The sequence below is a fragment of the Squalius cephalus genome, assembly GCF_949319135.1.
Source record: "Squalius cephalus genome assembly, chromosome: 21".
NCBI classification, from domain to species: domain Eukaryota; kingdom Metazoa; phylum Chordata; class Actinopteri; order Cypriniformes; family Leuciscidae; genus Squalius; species Squalius cephalus.
This window is the reverse complement of record NC_137142.1, coordinates 33,351,966-33,373,016: the sequence shown is the minus strand read 5'-3', so window position 1 is coordinate 33,373,016 and position 21,051 is coordinate 33,351,966. Positions and strand designations below refer to the sequence as shown.

Below are 21,051 nucleotides of genomic sequence, written 5' to 3'. Positions count from 1 at the left end.
TGTGACACTGAAGACTGGAGTAATGATGCTGAAAATTCAGCTTTGATCACAGGAATAAAATACACTTTACTATAAATTCAGCTGTTTTAAATTACAATAATATTTCACAAGTTTTACTGTATTTTGGGTCAAATAAATGCAGCCTTGGTGAGTATAAGAGACTTCTTTCAAAAACAAAACAAAAAAAACCCTTACTGATGCCAAATTTTTTTTAACTGTAGTGTAAATCTCTGTAGTTATTTAAGATTATGAAACAAAATGTTAGAAGATACACAGATTTACTAGACTGTTGTGAGGTACAAGATCAGGGCTTGGGCTTTTTGAAGCGTAATGAAATGAAATAATGTGTTGTGAAGTGATCAAATGAAAGCTTTGAGTTGAAGGAGTGTAGTAATGGAGAGAGCGTCTTTGTTTTCTGTATTTTCAGGGATTCAGGAGTATGTGGAGGCCGTGTCCTTCCATCACTTCATCCGACATCGCACACTGATCAGCCTGGAGGAGATCAACGCTCGGCTGGTCTTCATGAGGGAAAACAAGGTATGATATTGCATCCTAAAGTCAACCTGAAACACTTCTACGCATCTCTCCTTATATAAACATGACCTCCTCAATGTTGTCTTGCTCAAATAGACGGGCTACGTTCTCAAGAGCACATTCAGCAGGTTTATCAGATCGGTGACAATCACTCCATCTTTTGATGTTATTTTTAGAAAGTCATGAGGGCTGACTGCTTTGCACGTCTCTCTGTAAATAATTCTCGGAGGTATTTTTAGATGCACTGGTTTAGTTTGAGGGAAAATGTGTGGCCTGTGCATTTATAGTTTTTAGGTATTTTGTTTGTGAATAAACTCTTTTATATAATGGTGTTTGCTACGGCAAGCATCACTACACTATGGAAGCTTGTTTCCGCCACAGAATAAAACATTTTAAAAGATAATTCCGACTTTTTATCTCACAATTGCGAGTTTACATCTCGCAATTCTGACTTTATTTCTCAGAATTGCGAGATATAAAGTCAGAATTGCGTGAAATAAAGTCGCAATTGCGAGATATAAAGTCAGAATTGCAAGAAATAGTCGCAATTGCGCGAAAAAAGTCGCAATTGCGTGTTATAAAGTCAGAATTGCGAGATATAAGGCCAGAATTGCGTGAAATAAAGTCGCAATTGCGATTTTTTTTTTCTTGCAATTGCAACTTTATATCACACAATTCTGACTATATATAACACATAATTGCAAGTTTATATCTCGCAATTCTGACATCTTTTCTCAGAATTGTGAGATATAAACTCACAATTGTGAGATATAAAGTCCAATTTTAAGGGGAAAAAAGATGGACTTTTAAAAAAAAAAAAATGTTTTACCTCAGAATAATGTATATCTTACAATTCTGACTTTATAACACGCAATTGCGACTTTATATCATGCAATTCTGACTTTATAACACGCAATTGCGTCTTTATATCATGCAATTCTGACTTTATATCTCCCAATTGTGTATTATAAAGTCAGAATTGCGAGATATAAACATGCAATTCTGAGAAAAAGTCAAGTATATTTCAAGTATATTTCTCGCAATTACGAATTTATATCTCATAATTCTGACTTTATATCACGCAATTTTGACTTTATAACCTGTAATTGCGACTTTATATCACGCAATTCTGAGCTAAAAAGTCAGAATTGTGAGATGTAAACTCGCAATTGTGAGAAAAAAAGTCAGAATTGTGAGATTAAAAAGTCACAATTACCTTTTTTATTTTTCACTCTGTGGCGGAAACAAGCTTCTACACTTCTACACATACTACACTCAAAACATATTTAGGCCTAAATTTAAAATGTATTTGATGTATTTGCATATAAAATTTCGATCCTTTTGGATTACACAGTTTTAACATAAACTAATGCACAAAATGTTATGCATATTTGTCAGTCATGCCTAAATAAAACAGGTCAGATTTCTGCACTAAAAAATCATGGTATAGTTTATTATTAATAAATAATCATATTTTCAAAACACATGTACTCAGATTGCTTCAAATCAGCATAAATCTGTTCATTGTGAAAACAACTACATTTATTCAGTTAAAAAAAAAGTATTAATATGGTTAATATATGACTAGCTGTGGATCAAGCAATATTCAGTTAGTTAAAATGAATGGGATTAAAACTAAATGGATTTATTGATTATACAAAACCTGGTTATTGTGTATTTAAAACGCATTCAGTTTATAAGCACATCTTCAGAAATCGTATCCGTTTAATTTATGTATGATTGACAAATATGCATCACATTAAACGTATAAGTTTAAGTCATGTTATGGATTATGTAATCCAAATGGATGGAAATATTGTATAATGCAATTCAATACATAAATCTTTTTGGCCTGGTTTCACAGGCAGGGTTTAGATTAAGCCGGGATTAGGCCTTAGTTCAATTAGGGCATTTAAGTAGCTTTTATAAACGTGTCTTTGAAGAAAAAACCCACATGACTGGAGACATCTGGAGACAAACAATGGCACGGATATATTTTAAGATATGTTGCTTTCAGTTAAAACAGCTCAAACATGCATTTTAGTCTGAGACTAGACTTAAAGGGCTAGTTCACTCAAAAATGAAAGTTCTGTCAGTAATTACTCTCCAACCCCGTAAGACTTTCGTTCATCTTCAGAACACAAATGAAGATATTTCTGATTAAATCTGAGAGCTGTCTCACTCCTCCATAGGCTTCTCTGTTATTGAAACTTGCCGGGCCAGAAAGTTAGTAAAGACAATGTTTAAAATAGTCCAAGTGACTACAGTGGCTCAACCTTAAGTTTATCAAGCGACGAGAATACTTTTTGTGCGCAAAAATAACGACTTTATTAAACTCTTCATTTTCTTCTGTGTTTCTCTGAGTGAGTTCACGTAGTGTAACAGCGCAGCGCTTCTGGGTTGTACATCAGAACGGAGGCTCACTATTGGCCGACACTGGTCATGTGTGTGATGCTGGCCAATAGTGAGCCTCCGTTCTGACGTACAACCCAGAAGCGCTGCGGAGGAGTGAGACAGCTCTCAGATTTAATCAAAAATATCTTAATTTGTGTTCTGAAGATGAACGAAAGCCTTACGGGGTTGGAACATGAGGGAGGGTAATTACTGACAGAACTTTAATTTTTGGGTGAACTAACCCTTTAAGCCTCGTCTATGGTTTGAGTGTACTGTTGGTTCTTTACTAGATTAATCAGTCTCCTATGGCATATTTGACAGTAGATATTCACTGTTTCCTCGTCTCTTTGCTGAAGGCTGTAGATGAGGTCACGTGTCCCGGTCCGTGCGTCCTGACCTTCCAGATAACGCCGACCGATTACCTGCTGGGCGTCGCGGACCTGACGGGCGAGCTGATGCGCATGTGCATTAGCAGTGTGGGCAACGGAGACATGGACACGCCGTTCCTCCTCAGCGGATTCCTGAGGGAAATCCACGACGGCTTCTCCTTCATCGGGAACACGGGGCCCTACGAGGTGTCCAAGAAACTGCACACGCTTCGGCAGAGCCTGGGAAAGGTGGAGGACGCGTGCTACACCCTGCGCGTGCGCGGATCGGAGATTCCCAAACACATGCTAGCCGACGTCTTCTCCAGCAGGGCGGCGCACTTGGACCCGGATGATGCGATGCCGTGAGATATGGAGAGGAATGTGCATGTTGCACTATAGACTGGGCATGTTGTGAGAGTATTTTTAGTTTAAGGTCATATCTCTCTCTGTCAATCTGTATTTGTTTCAATGGTTGCATGTTGTTATCATGCCTTGTTCCTCAATTTTGAGCTGTCATCTTTCATATTAATTGCAAGATGATTGTTCTGTTGTTCTTTCATTTCAACCTGAAAGCTATAAACATGTTTATCACGGTTGTCAATAAAACTTGTTTTTGGTACAAACTCAGCCCTTATGTTTAACTACATCTCAACTGATCACATCAGGGTCCATTTTATAAGGGGTTAGTTATTTATTTCTCAAAAACAATCTGCACTTAGGTTTTTTGTATTCATTGATTTTTACTACGATCAAATCGAGTTTGTTTATATAATGTCTGTGTGTGTGTATATATATATATATATATATATATATATATATATATATATATATATATATATATATATATATGTGTGTGTGTATATATGAAGACTTCAGATGTTGCGCATGTGCAACATCTGAAATTTTCTTCTAGAATGATAATTTTTATCAAGCTTGTATATTTAGGTTTAGTAATTTCACTTTAATGACAACTAATAGGTAATTTTCATTGCCATTAAAGTGAAATAACTGAACATAAACATACAAGCTTGATAAAAATGATCATTCTAGAAGAAAATTTCAGATGGCACTTAAGAGGCTTTTGCATCTGAAGCACACACACACACACACACACACACACACACACACACACACACACACACACACACACACACACACAGAAAGCAACATAGTGTTGGCCCACATCTTCCACATACATTTGGAATACACATAGAAATCAATCCACAATATATATTTATATGCATACACACGTATAATATATAAACACAAACTTTTTATTTTAGGTGTGATTAATCGCAATTAATCGATTTGACGGCATTCACGGCACTAATTTTTACTCAAGAAACAAACTTTGTTTTCCTACTTATGATGAATTTAGGTCGATTGGGGCACTTTTTTCCTGTCATCTCAATGGCAAAAGGTGTCCCAATCAACCTGAATTCACCCTAAATGTTAGTTTGATATTGAGGACACAAATTGATTTCCAAATTGAGCCCCTGAAATGAATGGACATTAATGAATGAAAAAGAAAATCTCATAAAAAAAAAAAAAAAAAAATCATTCAGCTGTTAACATCGTTGATCACTATAATATTCGCTCAGGCTTTAGTGTTTTCTCTCATTTCGACTCAACTCGCACACGAGAGCTCGAGATTTATGAAGTTGTACAGCACTGACACACAGTGGCTACATCAAGCGATTACAGGGACGACTACAGTTCACATGAGATGCAGGGATGCAAATATCAAAGTATGATGGGTAAATATAAAAAATACATGTTCAGGTCTCAAGCCAAGATGATTTTTTTTAAATACGCAGTCCAGGAGCTGGAATACAGACATAAATATAAAAAAGCTTTACATTTTTGGTCACTATACAAAAACAAAAACATGATCTCAAACAATGTCGCTAACTTTCTTATTAACTTATGAAAACGTTATTTCTGAATGTTCTTTGAACGTTCAAAACGTCCAGTTTAAAAAAAATAAAAATAATTCTTGGTTATGCAAGGGAACATTTTATTGTAGAATTTTGCACACACAAAAAAAAATAAAAAATTTTTTTTTACAGGTTCTCTGAAACAAGCATTTTCCCTAATCAAACACACCTGATTCAACTCATCAGCTCATTAACCCATGTGATAATGAACTGATGAGTTGAATCAGGTGTGTTTGATTAGGGAGACAAAGAAAACGTGCAGTGTTGGGGGTACTCCAGGACAGGTTTGGGAACCACTGAACTGAAGCATTTCAGAAAAATAATGTTCCATGAATGATAATATTTTGTTCCCTTTTAGATGGGTAGTTCATATATGGCAGGCCTATACCATACTTCATAGTTTCAATGACTTCAGAATAAAAGTTATAAAATGTGAAAAATAGTCATTATATAAAAAAATAATTTTTTTTACTGAGAGTGTACTTTGACTTTCATGTGACCATGAAATACATTTTGACTTTCATAGTGACCATACATATGACACTAGTCACTTACATAACTGTGAACCCTATTTGCACTAAGTAATTTTAATGTTATATTGTCCATTTATCTGTCTTTTTTTACTGCATTACATCCTGCTGCTATAGATATTTGTACTAGTCATAATTGTTTCATAATTGTTAATTTTATATTGCATATATTTTTATATTGTTCATACTTATAATTATATTGTCTTTTTTTATGCTCGGAGTCTTGCAACGAAATTTCACTCAACTGTATATTGTAAAATGTGCAGTTGAATGACCATGAAGTCTGTCTAAGTCTAAGTGTCAGCAAAAGTTAAAGTTAAAATCCGTTATGTTGCACCTCCAAATCTTATTCTAACTGTGTGTTTATTGTAATCTGGATATTCTCCTTTACAGTACATCACTCACACTGACCACAGAAGAGCCGTCGTTTGCTGGTTCAGTGGTTCACATTGGGACTTAAAGTCACAAGATCAGTTGTTAATTTGATTTAGCTGCGTCTGTAAGAGACTTTGATTCTGACACTCTGATGGGTTTAGCTCAATTAAACCATTATGAGACAAGCACAGGCCTTTCCACCATCTATACAGCACAACACAAAGAGCGGCTCTGTTCATCTGACCGAGACAAACACAGCCCAGTTCAGCTGAGAGAGAGAGAAAGACACACAACAGGAGCACTCTCTGTGTGTGTCCGCATTACGCCTGGGAAACGGATCAGATGGCTTATTATTCCAGACTGCTTATTATTCCAGTTCATAAATGATATATTAGTACGTTTACTAAAGTGACAGCAGCCTAAAATGGCCTATACCTGCTGCATGTCATTTAGTCAATCAAAGAACAAAAGAAAAAAATCATGCACTCACTGATCTTGACACTGTAGTAGCGTTAACATAGATTATTAATTTATATTTAAGTTATACAGTGAAATGTAAATTAAAATATGCAATGTTATTTTACGTTTGATTATTCAATTACCTAAAAGTTTTAGAACAACTTGGTGAGTAAATGATGATTTTTATATGAACTATCCCTTTAAGAGACATTATAGACAAATATATATTATAGACAAAACCAGAACATGTTCAACCCAGGCAATACCTGTTAAACGCAGCTTGAACTATTAAAATCTGCTTTTGAGAATTTATAGGCCCACTGACAACCAACATAATAATACAGGGACTTTCTGGAAATGTCTTTTGGCAAACAATATTTTAGTATGTATACATGTCAAGTCAAGTCAAGTCAAGTCAAGTCAAGTCAAGTTTATTTATATAGCGCTTTTCACAATACAGATTGTATCAAAGCAGCTTCACAGTATTAAAATAATACATCAATGTTTGTTTCTAGTGGAAAACGTCCACGTTTGGTAATGCTGATCAGTAGTATTGTTGATTGATTAATTAAATTAAATATCCCCAAATATTAACATGTCTTGTTGAATATATATAGCATAGATTTGACATTTATTGTCCTGCTAAATCTAAATGTTGTACAGTTTCAGCAGGATTTTACACAAATGTTTTACAGTGCATGAATGTCATTGATAAAATATCAAATCAAGTATCTGCAGGATCTTTTCTGTTCACTAACTTCATTTTTCTTTTTTATTCTTCTTTTTTTTTTTTTTAGTCAAGTTCACACGTGTCCTAACAGGATCAGGTGCATTTCAGATATAGGCTATAATTGTATATTGTTTGTTCACATTTCTGTTTTGTTTTGCAGTACAATAAATGCCCGTTTGATGTTTTGTAATGACATTATTCAGGCATTTGAAGCCCGTCCAGTTCATGAAGTTGATGGGAGTTTTGCTTTAGTGTGAATCAGAGGAGTCAAATTCCAGCTGACGTCACTGGAACTCCTTCACGCGCCACATAACGGCACAAAGTGCGGCTGTTATCCGGCTCTCGTCTGATTGTTGACAACCATGTGCCGTGGCTCTGTTTTTCACCCGGAAAAGGGAAATAAAATAAAGAACCTTGAGGTTTTTGATACGCATTAAACAGAGGGACACAAACGCGAACTTTCTTCAGGCTTCCCTTCGGCGTTTTCCTCTCACAGGAAACTCGCCATTTTTTTGTGTGGATCTGTTTCTCTTCAAGCATCGATTGAGATTTCATATTTGACAACCCTGCTATCTGCGGACTATCGTTATGTGGAAAGTGTGAAGTAAAATTTCGTATTTCTCTGGGAAAGTGAACGGCGTCGGGTTCACGCGCAAAAGCGCACGCGCCGCGCATCGGAGGATGACACGCGCGCGCGCGGCGTTGGGAGTTTAACTTATCGCAACTAGTGCCGTGGATTTACCGGGTTTAAACCAACATGATGTTCGCAGGAATGATAAGAGTGGATAACAACTCAAAAACACACATTACGGACACTGAATCCACTTGTTACCGCTGCGATGTGAGAGCAGGTAAGACAAAATACCATGGTATTTCTTGATGTACATCGGCACTGCACGAAAACAGCTTGGTATAGTGTAAAACAAATATTTTTCATTCAAGTTCAAAAATAAAACAATGATTATTGGAATAAGTTTTACAAGAAAATAGTATTTTAGTCTGTCTACTTCAACATGTGTTGTGTTACTGTCGTATCTTTGTAATAATTAGTGAAATTTACTAGTAATTTCGGTGTGAATCAGTACAAATGGTAATCATTCATCTAATATCATGTAATAAATTGAAACTGACAAAAAAGTTCCAAAAGGTATCATGATATTACACTCTAAAAAGCTGGGTTTTTTAACCCATGGTTGGGTCAAATATGGACAAACTCAACCGTTTGGTCTAAATATTTAAATTAGCCTACATTTTAAACCCAACCTTTGGTCTAAATATTTAAAGTACATTTTTTAAACCCAACTGTTGGATTTGTCCATATTTGACCCAAACATGAGTTGAAACAACCCAGCATTTTTTTAAGTTTTATTGGACATGATATGATGTAAATGTTTGCTTTAAGTAGCATGTGTAAACGGTTGTTGTGATGGTGTATTATGTCCCATGATGATTATACCATGTTTTTGAACGCCATATTGTTGCTGTTTGACATATACCATGGTAATTCATTAAACAGCACGGTATATATAAAATACCATGCTGTTATCATCGGATACAGTAACTGTACAAACTTTATTTATTGATATTTCTAATGTGCAATATGATCTTTTGGGAACACATTATTTTCTCTTTTATTCTTCTAGCCACAATCTCTTCCCACATCAAAGTTCAACAAACAGTGTCAGAATGCATTAGGATGGAGCAGCCGGTGGTTTAGTGGTTGAATTATTTTTAGACATCCATCAAAAGGCTAGAAAGGTTTTCACGAGATCCTCTCCAATCATAACAGCCCTTTGCAATTCAGATCTCGCTTTCAGACATAATATTGTTGGGACTCACAGGCAGGCGGCTCTAGAGAAACTCGAAACTCATGGAAACGCTCGCAGAATACAAGATCAAGATGTGGGAGAGAAACCTGAGCAAACGTCTAAAAGACTCTAGACTTATACTATCAGCTTTGCAGTGTCACAATCTGGATAGTAATAAATACTTACAAGACTGAGCATGAGCATTTGTGATAACCATCAGTTTGAAGCTACTTATGGATGTTGTCAATCTGTCAAAATCTCTGTTCTGTTCTTACATGCATGATTCAGGCCAGTTTGAGCATCTTTATTTGTTTATCAGAGTGAAACATACAGCCATGGAATGCATGGAAGATTTTTAAAGAAAAGTGCATCCAAAAATAAAAATATTATCCAAATATTGGAAATATTATCCAAAGTGATTTTTCTTCTTCTGTGAAACACAAAAGAAAGTATTTAGTAGAAGTTCACGCTGCTCTTTTCCATTGAACGAAAGCAGAAAAGGTCTAATTCTTGCTGTAACGGAATTGGTTATGAGATTAGTGAAAAACATTGCCGTTTGGCTTCATTCATTTCAAACATAATAAGGGTTTGGAACGACATGAAGGAGAATGATGGCAGAATAACTGTTGTTTAGATGCATTTTCATAGTTCTTGTGCTCCTTTATCATCAGATCTGTTTCTGTTCAAATAGTTTCCTTAGTCCACATAGTTTAGTGTGTGTGTGTGAAGTCATTTTCAGCTGGCTTGTGTCTCTCCGAGGAACAGGAAGTGCGTCGAAACCTTTGCCAGAACTTCAGCAGAACTGCAGCTGCTAAATTTAAATGCAATACGAAGGGTTTCTTTTGTTTGTCAAATTCCCCTGAGCTCGAGTCCCTAACTTAACAAACTACACCAGAAAACATTCCTATCTCCATCCATCCATCATCCATAAGATCCGCCAACATTTCTGCAGAGGTCTGAACCAGTGTTATTTTAGTATAACTGTTAATTTCAGTTTTATTTTTATTTCGGTTAGTAATTTCAGTACTTCAGATTTCAACAGTTTCAGTTAGTGGCCAAGGCAACATTTCTAATTTTCATTTTACCGTAAAGTCCCCCTGTAAGTCAATAATTGTATCCCTTAAAACTAATCTTTGATCACCAAAATGACATATTTAGCCCAAATGTTTTTTTTTTCTTCTTAAAATATATAGTATGTAACGGACACCCTTGCCTCATTTAGTATGCACGGTTCTATGAATATGCAAATGAGCCCCGCCTCCACTCACTCACTCAGCTCAGAGATCCACTGGTTGACGATCACACGTTGATCTGATTGGTCACAGTTAGTTTGTGACGTCAGAAACACCAGCGATTTCAAAGCGTGTTTTTGAGTCTGTCTTTGGTTCACTGCAGTTTTAAGGAGGAAATACTCAGCAATGCTGTCGACTTATGAATTTACACATGGTTTGTCTGAAAGCATATTAAAAACACCACATAGACACATAAATAACATTTAAAAACTTGATTTTCACCACAGGGGGACTTAAGCTAAGCGTTTAATCTAACATTTAATACATTTTTTTCAGCTTTATTTTATTTGTGACAAAAATGTGTTTTTTAGATGCACTTCCCTGCTGACAGCTCTGGTGTGAACATCATGTTGTTGTGGGCACACAGAGAGCTGAGCTTTCTCTCACTCTCGTCTTAACTGTGGTGTTGAAAAGCAGAGAGGAAAAGACTTGTCCATCGAACTCTCACTTCCTCAAACGCTCTGCCGTCACTGGAAGAGTCACGATTTACATGCGTGTAAGTGTGGTGAAGCGTCTCCAGACGAGGATCTGAAGCGGATTCCTCTCACATTCCTTTTTCCTCTTTACGAGCTCCTCAGCATTCAGTCGTGTGTGTGTGTGTATGTGTGTGTGAACTTTGAAGCGCTCGTGAGCGGCCAATGGGAGGCTGAGCAAAGCAGAAGTGTGTTTGGAGAGAGACTCTCTAATCGACAAAGGTAAACACACGTGTTTCTCTCAGGGCCACTTGAAAACTGGCTTTTTTATTATCCCAGTATTGATTGAAGGCTGTGTGTGGCGTTTAAATTGTTTGTCAGTAATTATTAATGGTGTTTGTAAAGTCAAACATCTGTTACTGTTGCACATACTTGCTGTTTTTCATATACTTTGAGGAACTGATCAAACCTTTTTATACTCCAGACATAAATGATTCCTCAGTTCATGTGTCTAGTTGAGAAAAGATGTGTTATTACTTAACTTAAAACTGATTAGATGCACCATTTTCACCTGATTGACCATAAAACCGGTGAAAAACGTCCAGACCAGACCAGAGATGTTAAACATTGCAACATCGAGACAGTTATTGAACTGAATTGAAACAACGCTGAACTTAATTGAGCTGTATTTTGCTTATATTGAGCTTAATTTACACTGTAAAATGAACTAAGTCATGGTGAAATGCTTTTACATTCCTTTAACTCGTCAAAATAATTTAAGCAATTTCATCTGTTCATATATTTTAAGTCAGTGTAAAGTATAGCCAATTTGATTAAACTAGAGTTTTTAAGTTTGAAATAATTTTTTTTATTTTTATTACAGTGTGGCTGATATTGAATGTTTCATAATTGATGAGTTTTACAACATTAACACTGTTTTTTTTTATTATTAATGTGAAGTTGCTTTGAAACACTATTGTATAAATTTTGACTTGACCCGAATTAACCAGAAGTTGAATTCTTTTCACTTGAGCAACCACAAATGTAAAGTACCTTTGACTTTTGCTTGGGCACCAGATATTCTAGTTGTTTTTGTAGACACTTTTATAAACAAACCACACAGATATTTCCCATATACTTCCTTTTTTTTTTCATCTTCTTGATTGTTTCATCTTTTCTCTTAGGGAATTGTAACAAGCATGTGTCTTTACAGAGACTTGTGACCGTTTCCTTCCCTTTTGAGTGGAGAGCAGACCTTTAGTGTTCTCTGTCGTGTGGTATCACTGTTAGCCGTCTACTCGAGCTGAACTAGACAGTGTTCATGACAGATGGTGGATGCTGAGTCTCAGTTGTGGTTGTAATAGAGCTGGTAAGTCCCGCCCATCCGTAAAACCCCAAGTCGACCTCTAGGTTGAAAAATCGTCAATGCAAGTGAATGTGAGAACATAATTATTTTCTGGTCCCGTTTGAATTGTGCCATGAATGTGAACATATGTTGTCTGTGAATTTTTATGAAAATTTTCATGTTACGAGTTTGACAGTATATTGTATGATTCTTTGGCTAGCAGTTGTGGAAAAGACATAACGAGAAAGACTACATGTCGCCTATGTGACGTCACCCCATAACACATTTTCCCTCCACTTGTCAAATCACGGTGCTAATGCTGTGATAATCTATGGAGACAGATCGAGATGCCTGAGTGTTTTGTACCCAAATGTCACCATTCAAACCAAATCGGCTGTTCTTTCTTCAGATTCCCGTCTGAAAGCAGCGAAGAGTTGTAGTCCACAAAGTGCTCTCACACAAAGTCTAACCGTATCAAACTTCTACCCGCTAAATTGTAGCATTCTTCACACGAAAAATTATATTAAAAATTCACAGACGACATATGTTCACATTCATGGCACAATTCAAACGGGACCAGAAAATAATTATTTTCTCCCATTCACTTGCACTGACGATTTTTCAACCTAGAGGTCCAGTGGGGTTAGCGGAAGCGGCGGGACTTACCAGCTCTATTGACCCTTTGCAGGGAGTTTGATTGACAGGTGATCTGACCAATCATAATCCACCATCCGCCATTTGTGTCCGACAAAGCAGGAGAGTTAGTAGATTAACGTTGGAGGATTTGAAAAACGGAGTGTACTGACGTCTTTCCGCGGTTAAAACAACATTCCTTCTGATGTTCATTCATGTTTATTTGATGCTATAAATGAACTAGAAGGAAGAGATGATCGGTTCACGAGCAGCTTTAACTGAGCGATCTGTCAGACACATTAAAGAGTGACAAAACTGTATTAATTGTTTAAATTTCTTTAAAGGGACAATATGTAGCTTTTTAGGTATTTTATTATCTAAAATCAATATTTTTATTCATAAATATGCCCTCAATGGTGTACAAATACCTATGCCAATGATCAGACTAATCCTCGTAAACGAAGAATTTATTATCTTTATATACATGGGACGGGTAGGTCCACGGAGGCTTCCATGTAGTTCCGCCATCTTGAAAAACTATAATAGCAGAGAGGGACAAAAAGTACTAGGCCAACGCGTTTCCACAACGTGTTTCGTTCAGAACCAGCGTCACGTGACTGAAGTCAGCAGAAGCGGAGGAGCAGAGCAGTGAGAGGCGCTTGTCACTGCACCGGCAAGTTTAAAAGGCTGCACTGCATGGTTATTTATACACCGTTCATTCATACATACATATGAGTCACAGGATGAGTCCTCGTCGTCGAAAAAGTCCAAAATAGACCGTAAAAGGAAACGTGACCGGAGATTACAAAAACAAGGGTTAATGTCGGGATAGCTAATGCAGGAGAAAGCTTTCAAAAGAGATGCTGAAGTTGTCTGCTTTCTTCTCGACAGGTAAGTCAATGTTACGGTCTTAATTACAAGCTTATTTTTCATTGCTTTGTTGTGAACTTTATTATATAGACAGTAGAACATTTATAGTTATATCTATTTATCTATTCTATTCATAGTAAGTTAAACAGGCTCTTTGATGAATAGCAGCTATTGAGTAAAGGAACGTTAGAGAAGGCAGGGATGATGATGATATCTAACAATGCACGTACTTCAAAAATATAACGAATAAAGGCGGCATTACTACTAACTACCATAGTTAATGTTTTTCACAGTCAGTAATTTATACTGTAACATTCTTTTTTTCGTTGTTTCAAGTTTCAGTTTGTTTTAAATAACAAACCTGTTCACCCGAAGGAAAACTCGAAGTGCTATTATAAGACATCCTGTCATAGCTTTTTGGTACATAACGGCTACCGTAGATGCAACGTGCATTTGGAAAAGTGAGGCGCTGGAGAGCATTATTCGTTTGAATGCAAAATACAGTTTCACCACTAGATGGGAGAAATTCCCACTTAGTGTCCCTTTAAAAAATGACCAAAGTTGAGACTTTGTTTCATATCAAAAGTGCCCTGGTCTGTGCTGTCTGTCAGTGTGTTGTCAGTGTCCTCTCGTCTCCGCGATGTGTGTTTCACTGCGTGAGAACATGTGTGGCGTGAGAGAGGCGTGGCTTGTCGGACATAGCAACAGTAACTAAAGGGGGCGGGTCTTTGCGAACAGTGTGAACAGTGATGGGCTCGCGTTTGTACGGTCATTTCAAAGATGTTCTCCACTGTTTTTTTTTTTCATTTATGCTGCTATTCTTCATTCTAAATATCTTCTCTAATGTTCCACAGAATGAGGGGGAAATCATTTTTAGGTGAACGAATCCTTTAGCACTGGAGTCCCAGACAGCATCATAGTGTCGGTGTGTATAGAGATGAGTCCCAGCTTAGGACCCCAGTATTATGCCTGATCTAAAGCTGTTCTCTCGCGATAACTTCTCGTAGCTAACGTGAGCTGTTTTAGCTTTATGCGGTAGCTTTATGTGAATCCCGCTGCTATGAAGGCCTACAGCTAAATCCCACTGCCATGTACAAGATGAGATGAAATGTATTTGTATAGCGCATTGCACAGTAGTTAGGTACACACAGCTTTACAGAAAGACAGACAGCTATTGTATAGTAATTTTATTGTATATTTTATAGCTAGTATTTCAAATCTCAAGTTGTTGAATGTTTTATTTTGATACGAGCAAAATATAATTTAATTTGACACTTCAAGCCTTTTTTAATTTGTGGCTGTAATTAAATCATTGAAGATCAGATTTATGTTCATTTTGCGGAGACACATTTACTGTTTGTGACCAAGTTTATATAGAACCGTTTTAATAAATCAGGCCCATTGAAATATTCACTTAAAGGGATACTTCACCGATTAGCATTAAGCTTTGTATCAGTAGAAACTCTGTAGTATTTTCGAATGACCGTGCTTCCCTCCCTCATGTCCCCCTGAGACGAGAGATTTCTGTATTGTGTGTCTGGAAAAAATCCTCAGATGACGCAAAAATCGTCATTTAGCTTCATCTGAGGCTCTTTTGTCCAGAGGCGAGAGACTCCAGCCAGTAGGAGGAGCTCGTCCCGCATGTCTTCAACCCGCCCATAGGGGGATCTCACGATAAAACACCGTCTTTTCAGTTTCGAGTCGACTAGTAGCCTAGTTGTATCATGTCTTCCGATACTGTCCTCTGTAACCGGTAGGCGTGGCTTGGGAGTGGCCTCAGCGGAGCAAGTGCATTCTGGGAGTTGTTGTCTTTCATCCACATGAGCCAAAAATACATTTTATGGCTTTTCTCAGTCTAGAAGGCACCGACTTCTAAAATAATTTCACATTTCTACTACATAAATGACCCAATTTAAATACACACTCATCTTTCCAGCGGTGAAATATCCCTTTAAGATCTTGTGGGCGCTTCAAGTAAATACCTTGTCAAAAGGGGTCGGGTGACACAAAGGTTTTGTTAATCTCTGCTGTGGTCGATTGCTTGATAACGTCACTCGAGCAGCTCCTCTTTTCTCTCTAGAAAACATTCTTCATCTGCTCTTCATTAGCTCAGCGTAATTTATGGTGAAAGAAAGCAGATAAAAAGAGAGTATTAGGCATTTTTCTTGCCTTACATATTTAAGACTTCCACACATGTTCAGACTACCCACCTTATTTTGCAACTCGGAAGTAAATACGAAACTGAACGCAACGTGCGCCATTTCATCAGATTTCTAACAATGATCTATACACCAATGCAGGAGAATATACATCAATATTTTTTTTAATATGCGATCTGTTAATTTATCGCGATTTCAAAATAAAAGTTTAGACCTCGCTAGTGTGCATGTTTTGATGTCCACATTTTCTTGTTCAAGAAATTACCGTGGTTGTAGCATTTCTATCATTAAGAAGTGGCCAAATATAAAATCTTACATGAAAAATAGAAATCAGTGACATAAACTTTCTATTTGCCTCCTTTTTCGGAGGTCAGGTTTTGTCTCAGTGATGGTCTAGTCTGAGCTCTCGGTTCTCACACTCCTGTGAATCGCTGTTGTTTCTCCCTCGTGAGTTTGTGTGTTTATGTTTGAAAGATCAGCGAGAGACTCGTTTAACGGCACTGCAGCTGTTCTCACTCTGCACACGGGACGGATTCTGCATTCGTTGCAGAGAGCATTGTGGGAAACGCATTTAAACGAAGAGCCAATCAGAGCTGCAGACAAAGAGTTCATTTGAGAGTGTTTCCACTGATCCGTCCCCTTCCAGAACAACAGACCAGTGTGTTTCATTGACTTGTCGTGTGGAGGTTTTGGTTTATACTTGTATCTCTTTGGTGTGTTTGGGGCTTGTAATTTTCTGATGGCTTGTTGTTTATGCATTTGAACTCATTAACTCATTTAACTCATCTAAACTTGCAGTCAGTTTTACTCAACCAGAGGAATGTTTCATTGCTCAGAAGTGTAAACATTAAATGTATTGTGTAATTTATTATAAAACTCCTAAAACTCTTTAGGGTTCCTGCAAATAATACTAATTTAAGTTAATTTTATGTATATATATATATATATATATATATATATATATATATATATATATAATTTATTTATTTATTTATTTATATTTAATATTACCTTTAAAGTGATGGTTCTTTTTAAAATTCCATAGCAATAAAAATATATACAGTATATTCAAGCAAATTTTTCTTAAATATATACATGCATATGTGTGTATTTATACGTACAAATTAATTATATACCGCACACACACATATTATATTATGTAAACACAAACTTTTAATCGCGATTAATCGTTGTCCAGCATTAATATATCTGTGGCCGCTGTAAACATCTGTTACAATGGTGGTTTTGTATAAAATGTTAGTGTAAAATGAAAAAAAAAAAATATTTTAAATGGAAAAAAGTAAAAAGGTACAATATTTACTGTTATGGAATTGATTAAACTCTTAACTCTTTGTATTGTGCATTTCCTAATGTGCTATTTAAAAAACAATAAACATTTAAGTTATGTGTAAAGTTAAAGTGTAAATAAAATGTACAAAAATGTACAATTTAAAAAAATAAATAAGTAAATTAATTAATAAAGTATTTGGAATTTATTAGACTCTTAAAGTTGATTTTTAAGAGTTTTATTTTAATTTCTGTTCAATTTTAATTTCAACTATTTAAAAAAAATACATTAAAGTTTTGTGTAAAATTAAAGTGTAAAATGTACAAAAATGTACAATTTAAAAATAACTAAATAATAAAAAATTACAATATTTATTGATATGCAGTTTATTAAACTCTTAGTTGTTTTTAATTGTGCATTTCCTGATGTGCCCGTTAGTTTTAAATCAAAATATTTTAATATTTTTTTAAATTACATTAAAGTTTTGTTTTAAATTAAAGTGTAAAATGCACAAAAAATGACATTTAAATGTAAAAAAAGTTCAATATTTAATGCTATATATTCGTTTACCGATGTGCCCATTAGTTGTCGTTTCTCAGCAGCTGTATTGCATTTGACACACTGATCACAGGGAGATTTTACAGCTGAACCACGTGACAGCAGCTGTCATGGGTCATTATTTGTTTACAAAAATACCATTGTGAAAGTTTGCATGTCAGATGTCCAACTTCCTCTCATGGTTTATTATCCAGACTTAGAGGTTTAACCAGCAATCTGTTCTCAACAGGTGCATCAGCGCCAGGAAGCTGTCGCAAGTGGAGTTTCAGACGGTCAGAGCCGCTTAACCAGGTCGAAGCTGCCAGAACGCCATGTGCTTCTGAACAAGGACATTCAAAAACTCCTATTAGCTCGTCTACTGATGAGAGCACTCAAAAGAGCGGTTCTAAGGATGCTTTCGAGGGAGACGACTCTTCGGATTCGTCCCAAACTCACAGTTTGCGTGACACAGAGGAAAATCCTCGAACGCAATCATGCGACATTTTCAATTCCAGCTTCAGTTTCATTCAGCAGTCATTAGAAACTAGTGATATTTTAGATGCGAGCACAAACAAACAATCTGAATCGACATCACTGGACAAACTGAAGTCTGAAACGTCAAACTCAGGTGTTTTAAAACCTCACGCTCACTTCAGCCAATCAGAGATCAGCTCTGTTCCGATTAGCCAATCAGGACCTGAGGTTTTCGCATTAAGACATTTGCCTGGCTCGATTGGTCAGTCGGTGCAACATAAAGTGCTGTTATTGGACCGAGATCTGTGGCTAGCAGACCTGGACATGCAGACCTCGTCTTCCATGACGTCTTACGCAAAAGAAAACATCCAGGACTCAGACTCTGGCTCTCTGGACACCGAAGTCACGTCTTCGCTCTCGATTGACTCGTCAGACTCGACCTCGGCCTCGTCGGTCACCTCTGGATACGAGAGCGCCACCGCGTCCGCAGAACAGAGTCGGGACGGCCTGAAAAAGAAGTACGAAGATGTTCTGCAAGACTGTCTGCAGAACAATCGCACTAACACGAAGGTATCAGTATGACACAACACTGTATAAGATCAAGGTTCAAGGGTATTTTATTGTCATTCCAAACACATAAGGTCCCGGTCAAAACACAAGATAAAAACATTGACCAATAAAACATTAGAAACTAGAGTGTATGTCTAAGCATCTTCGTCAAAAAATAGCACAAAATTAGATTAGACAATGCAAGAGTAAAAACAGTGCAATAATTAGTAATAAGTTAGGACATAAATAGTCAAATATTGTTACACATAAAATGTCTAAGTAATACTGTTATTAAAAAAAAGATATCTCCATAATTATGTCTACATTTTATAGGAGGATTAATATTTCAGTGTTTGCTAAATCAACTGTTGCTCATAACACTGCAAAAAAAGGCCTTTTACTTGCTAAAAAAAGTCAGACGACACAACAGTTTTTGATCATTTCATTTTCATATATATATATAAAAAATATGATAGTAATTTTTATTTGACTGTAAGTGACAGTCAATTAACTGGGCTTAACTGTCTTCTATAATTCTATAAATCTATAATTTTAAAAAATGTTTTACAATGTTTTCCCTCTTTAGATCGAGTCCATAATGATGAAGCTTCAGAGATTACAGCACAAAGCGGTTTTGGACGACGACTATGACACAGGTCAGACATTTTAGATTCTCAGTGCTTGTTAGATTAATTATTATTATAATGAAAGTTTGTTTCTGTAGCTAATAGTATGTGTATATTTAGTATGAATACTGAAACAGAATTGTTGATGGGAGAGAAGACAGAGGGAGCCAATCAGCAGTAGGGGGCGTGTCCATTGGTGATGGGGGAGGGACAGAGTGAGCCAATCAGCAGTAAGGGGCATGTCCATTCATGATGGGGGAGTAGACAGATTGAGCCAATCAGCAGTAGGGGGCGTGTCCATTCATGATGGGGGAGGAGACAGAGTGAGCCAATCAGCAGTAGGGGGCGTGTCCATTCATGATGGGGGAGGAGACAGAGTGAGCCAATCAGCAGTAGGGGGCGTGTCCATTCATGATGGGGGAGTGACAGAGTGAGCCAATCAGCAGTAGGGGGCATGTCCATTCATGATGGGGGATGAGACAGAGTGAGCCAATCAGCAGTAGGGGGTGTATCCATTCATGATGGGGGAGGAGACAGAGTGAGCCAATCAGCAGTAGGGGGTGTATCCATTCATGATGGGGGAGGGACAGAGTGAGCCAATCATCAGTAGGGGGCGTATCCATTCATGATGGGGGAGGGACAGAGTGAGCCAATCAGCGGTAGGGGGTGTATCCATTCATGATGGAGTGACAGAGTGAGCCAATCAGCAGTAGAGGGCATGTCCATTCATGATGGGAGAGAAGACAGAGTGAGCCAATCAGCAGTAGGGGTGTGTCCATTCATGATGGGAGAGGAGACAGAGTGAGCCAATCAGCAGTAGGGGGTGTGTCCATTCATGATGGGGGAGGAGACAGAGTGAGCCAATCAGCAGTAGGGGGCGTGTCCATTCATGATGGGGAGGGACAGAGGAGCCAATCAGCAGTAGGGGGCGTGTCCATTCATGATGGGGGAGGGACAGAGTAGCCAATCAGCAGTAAGGGGCGTGTCCATTCATGATGGGGGAGTGACAGAGTGAGTCAATCAGCGGTAAGGGGCGTGTCCATTCATGATGGGGGAGGGACAGAGTGACCCAATCAGCGGTAAGGGGCGTGCCCATTCATGATGGGGGAGGGACAGAATGAGCCAATCAGCGGTAAGGGGCGTGTCCATTCATGATGGGGGAGGAGAGAGAGAGAACAAGAGGGACTCCATACTGTATCTGTGAATTTAGCCCAATTTTACTGTATGTCCAAATAAGTCCACAGCTGATGACAGAAGACAAAAACTGTTTCAACACATTAATGTGGTGAGCAAACACACCAAACACACCCGGCTGATTGTCATAACTCAGCAATGGTGACCTCAAACCAGACCAAAAACATTAACTTGTGATTGCTCACTTGATAGCAAGAATATTTAGGCCTGTCACAATCGTGAATTTTGTGCTTACGATTAATTGTCATACAAATAATATCGATAAACGACTTAATTCTGTTTTGTTCATGTCTCTTACAGTAAAAGCCTTTTTTTTACTAATATGTTTTTTACGTACATAATAGAAAAATAAAAGTTATAATGAAAAAGGCCCTTATGATTGATTTTAATGCTGGACAACATTAATATTTATCTATTTAATTATATTTATCAATATTTTGCGGTCTGATTAAACCCACAAGCCTCCTATGAAGATCTTTTACTATTTTTTTGTAGTGTATAACAGTGTTTATAACCACATTTATCGGTTATCTCAA

The 21,051-nt window shown here is 37.1% G+C and overlaps 2 protein-coding genes across 4 annotated transcripts in view; both read left to right on the top strand.

The window, feature by feature from the left end:
• tsnax (translin-associated factor X) overlaps positions 1 to 3,922 on the top strand; it is a 12,816-nt gene extending 8,894 nt beyond the window's left edge. The window contains exons 5-6 of the mRNA XM_079855660.1: positions 428 to 537; positions 3,285 to 3,922. Of these exons, the coding sequence (XP_079711786.1) occupies positions 428 to 537; positions 3,285 to 3,662 (488 nt within the window). The 3' untranslated portion in view covers positions 3,663 to 3,922. The remainder of the gene's footprint in view (positions 1 to 427; positions 538 to 3,284) is intronic.
• Positions 3,923 to 7,617: 3,695 nt separating this feature from the next.
• Positions 7,618 to 21,051, top strand: part of disc1 (DISC1 scaffold protein) — a 69,638-nt gene continuing 56,204 nt past the window's right edge. For all 3 annotated transcript variants that reach the window (XM_079855658.1, XM_079855657.1, XM_079855656.1), the window contains exons 1-3: positions 7,618 to 8,178; positions 17,923 to 18,716; positions 19,282 to 19,351. In XM_079855658.1, coding sequence (XP_079711784.1) covers positions 8,085 to 8,178; positions 17,923 to 18,716; positions 19,282 to 19,351 — 958 coding nt within the window. In that variant the 5' untranslated portion in view covers positions 7,618 to 8,084. The remainder of the gene's footprint in view (positions 8,179 to 17,922; positions 18,717 to 19,281; positions 19,352 to 21,051) is intronic.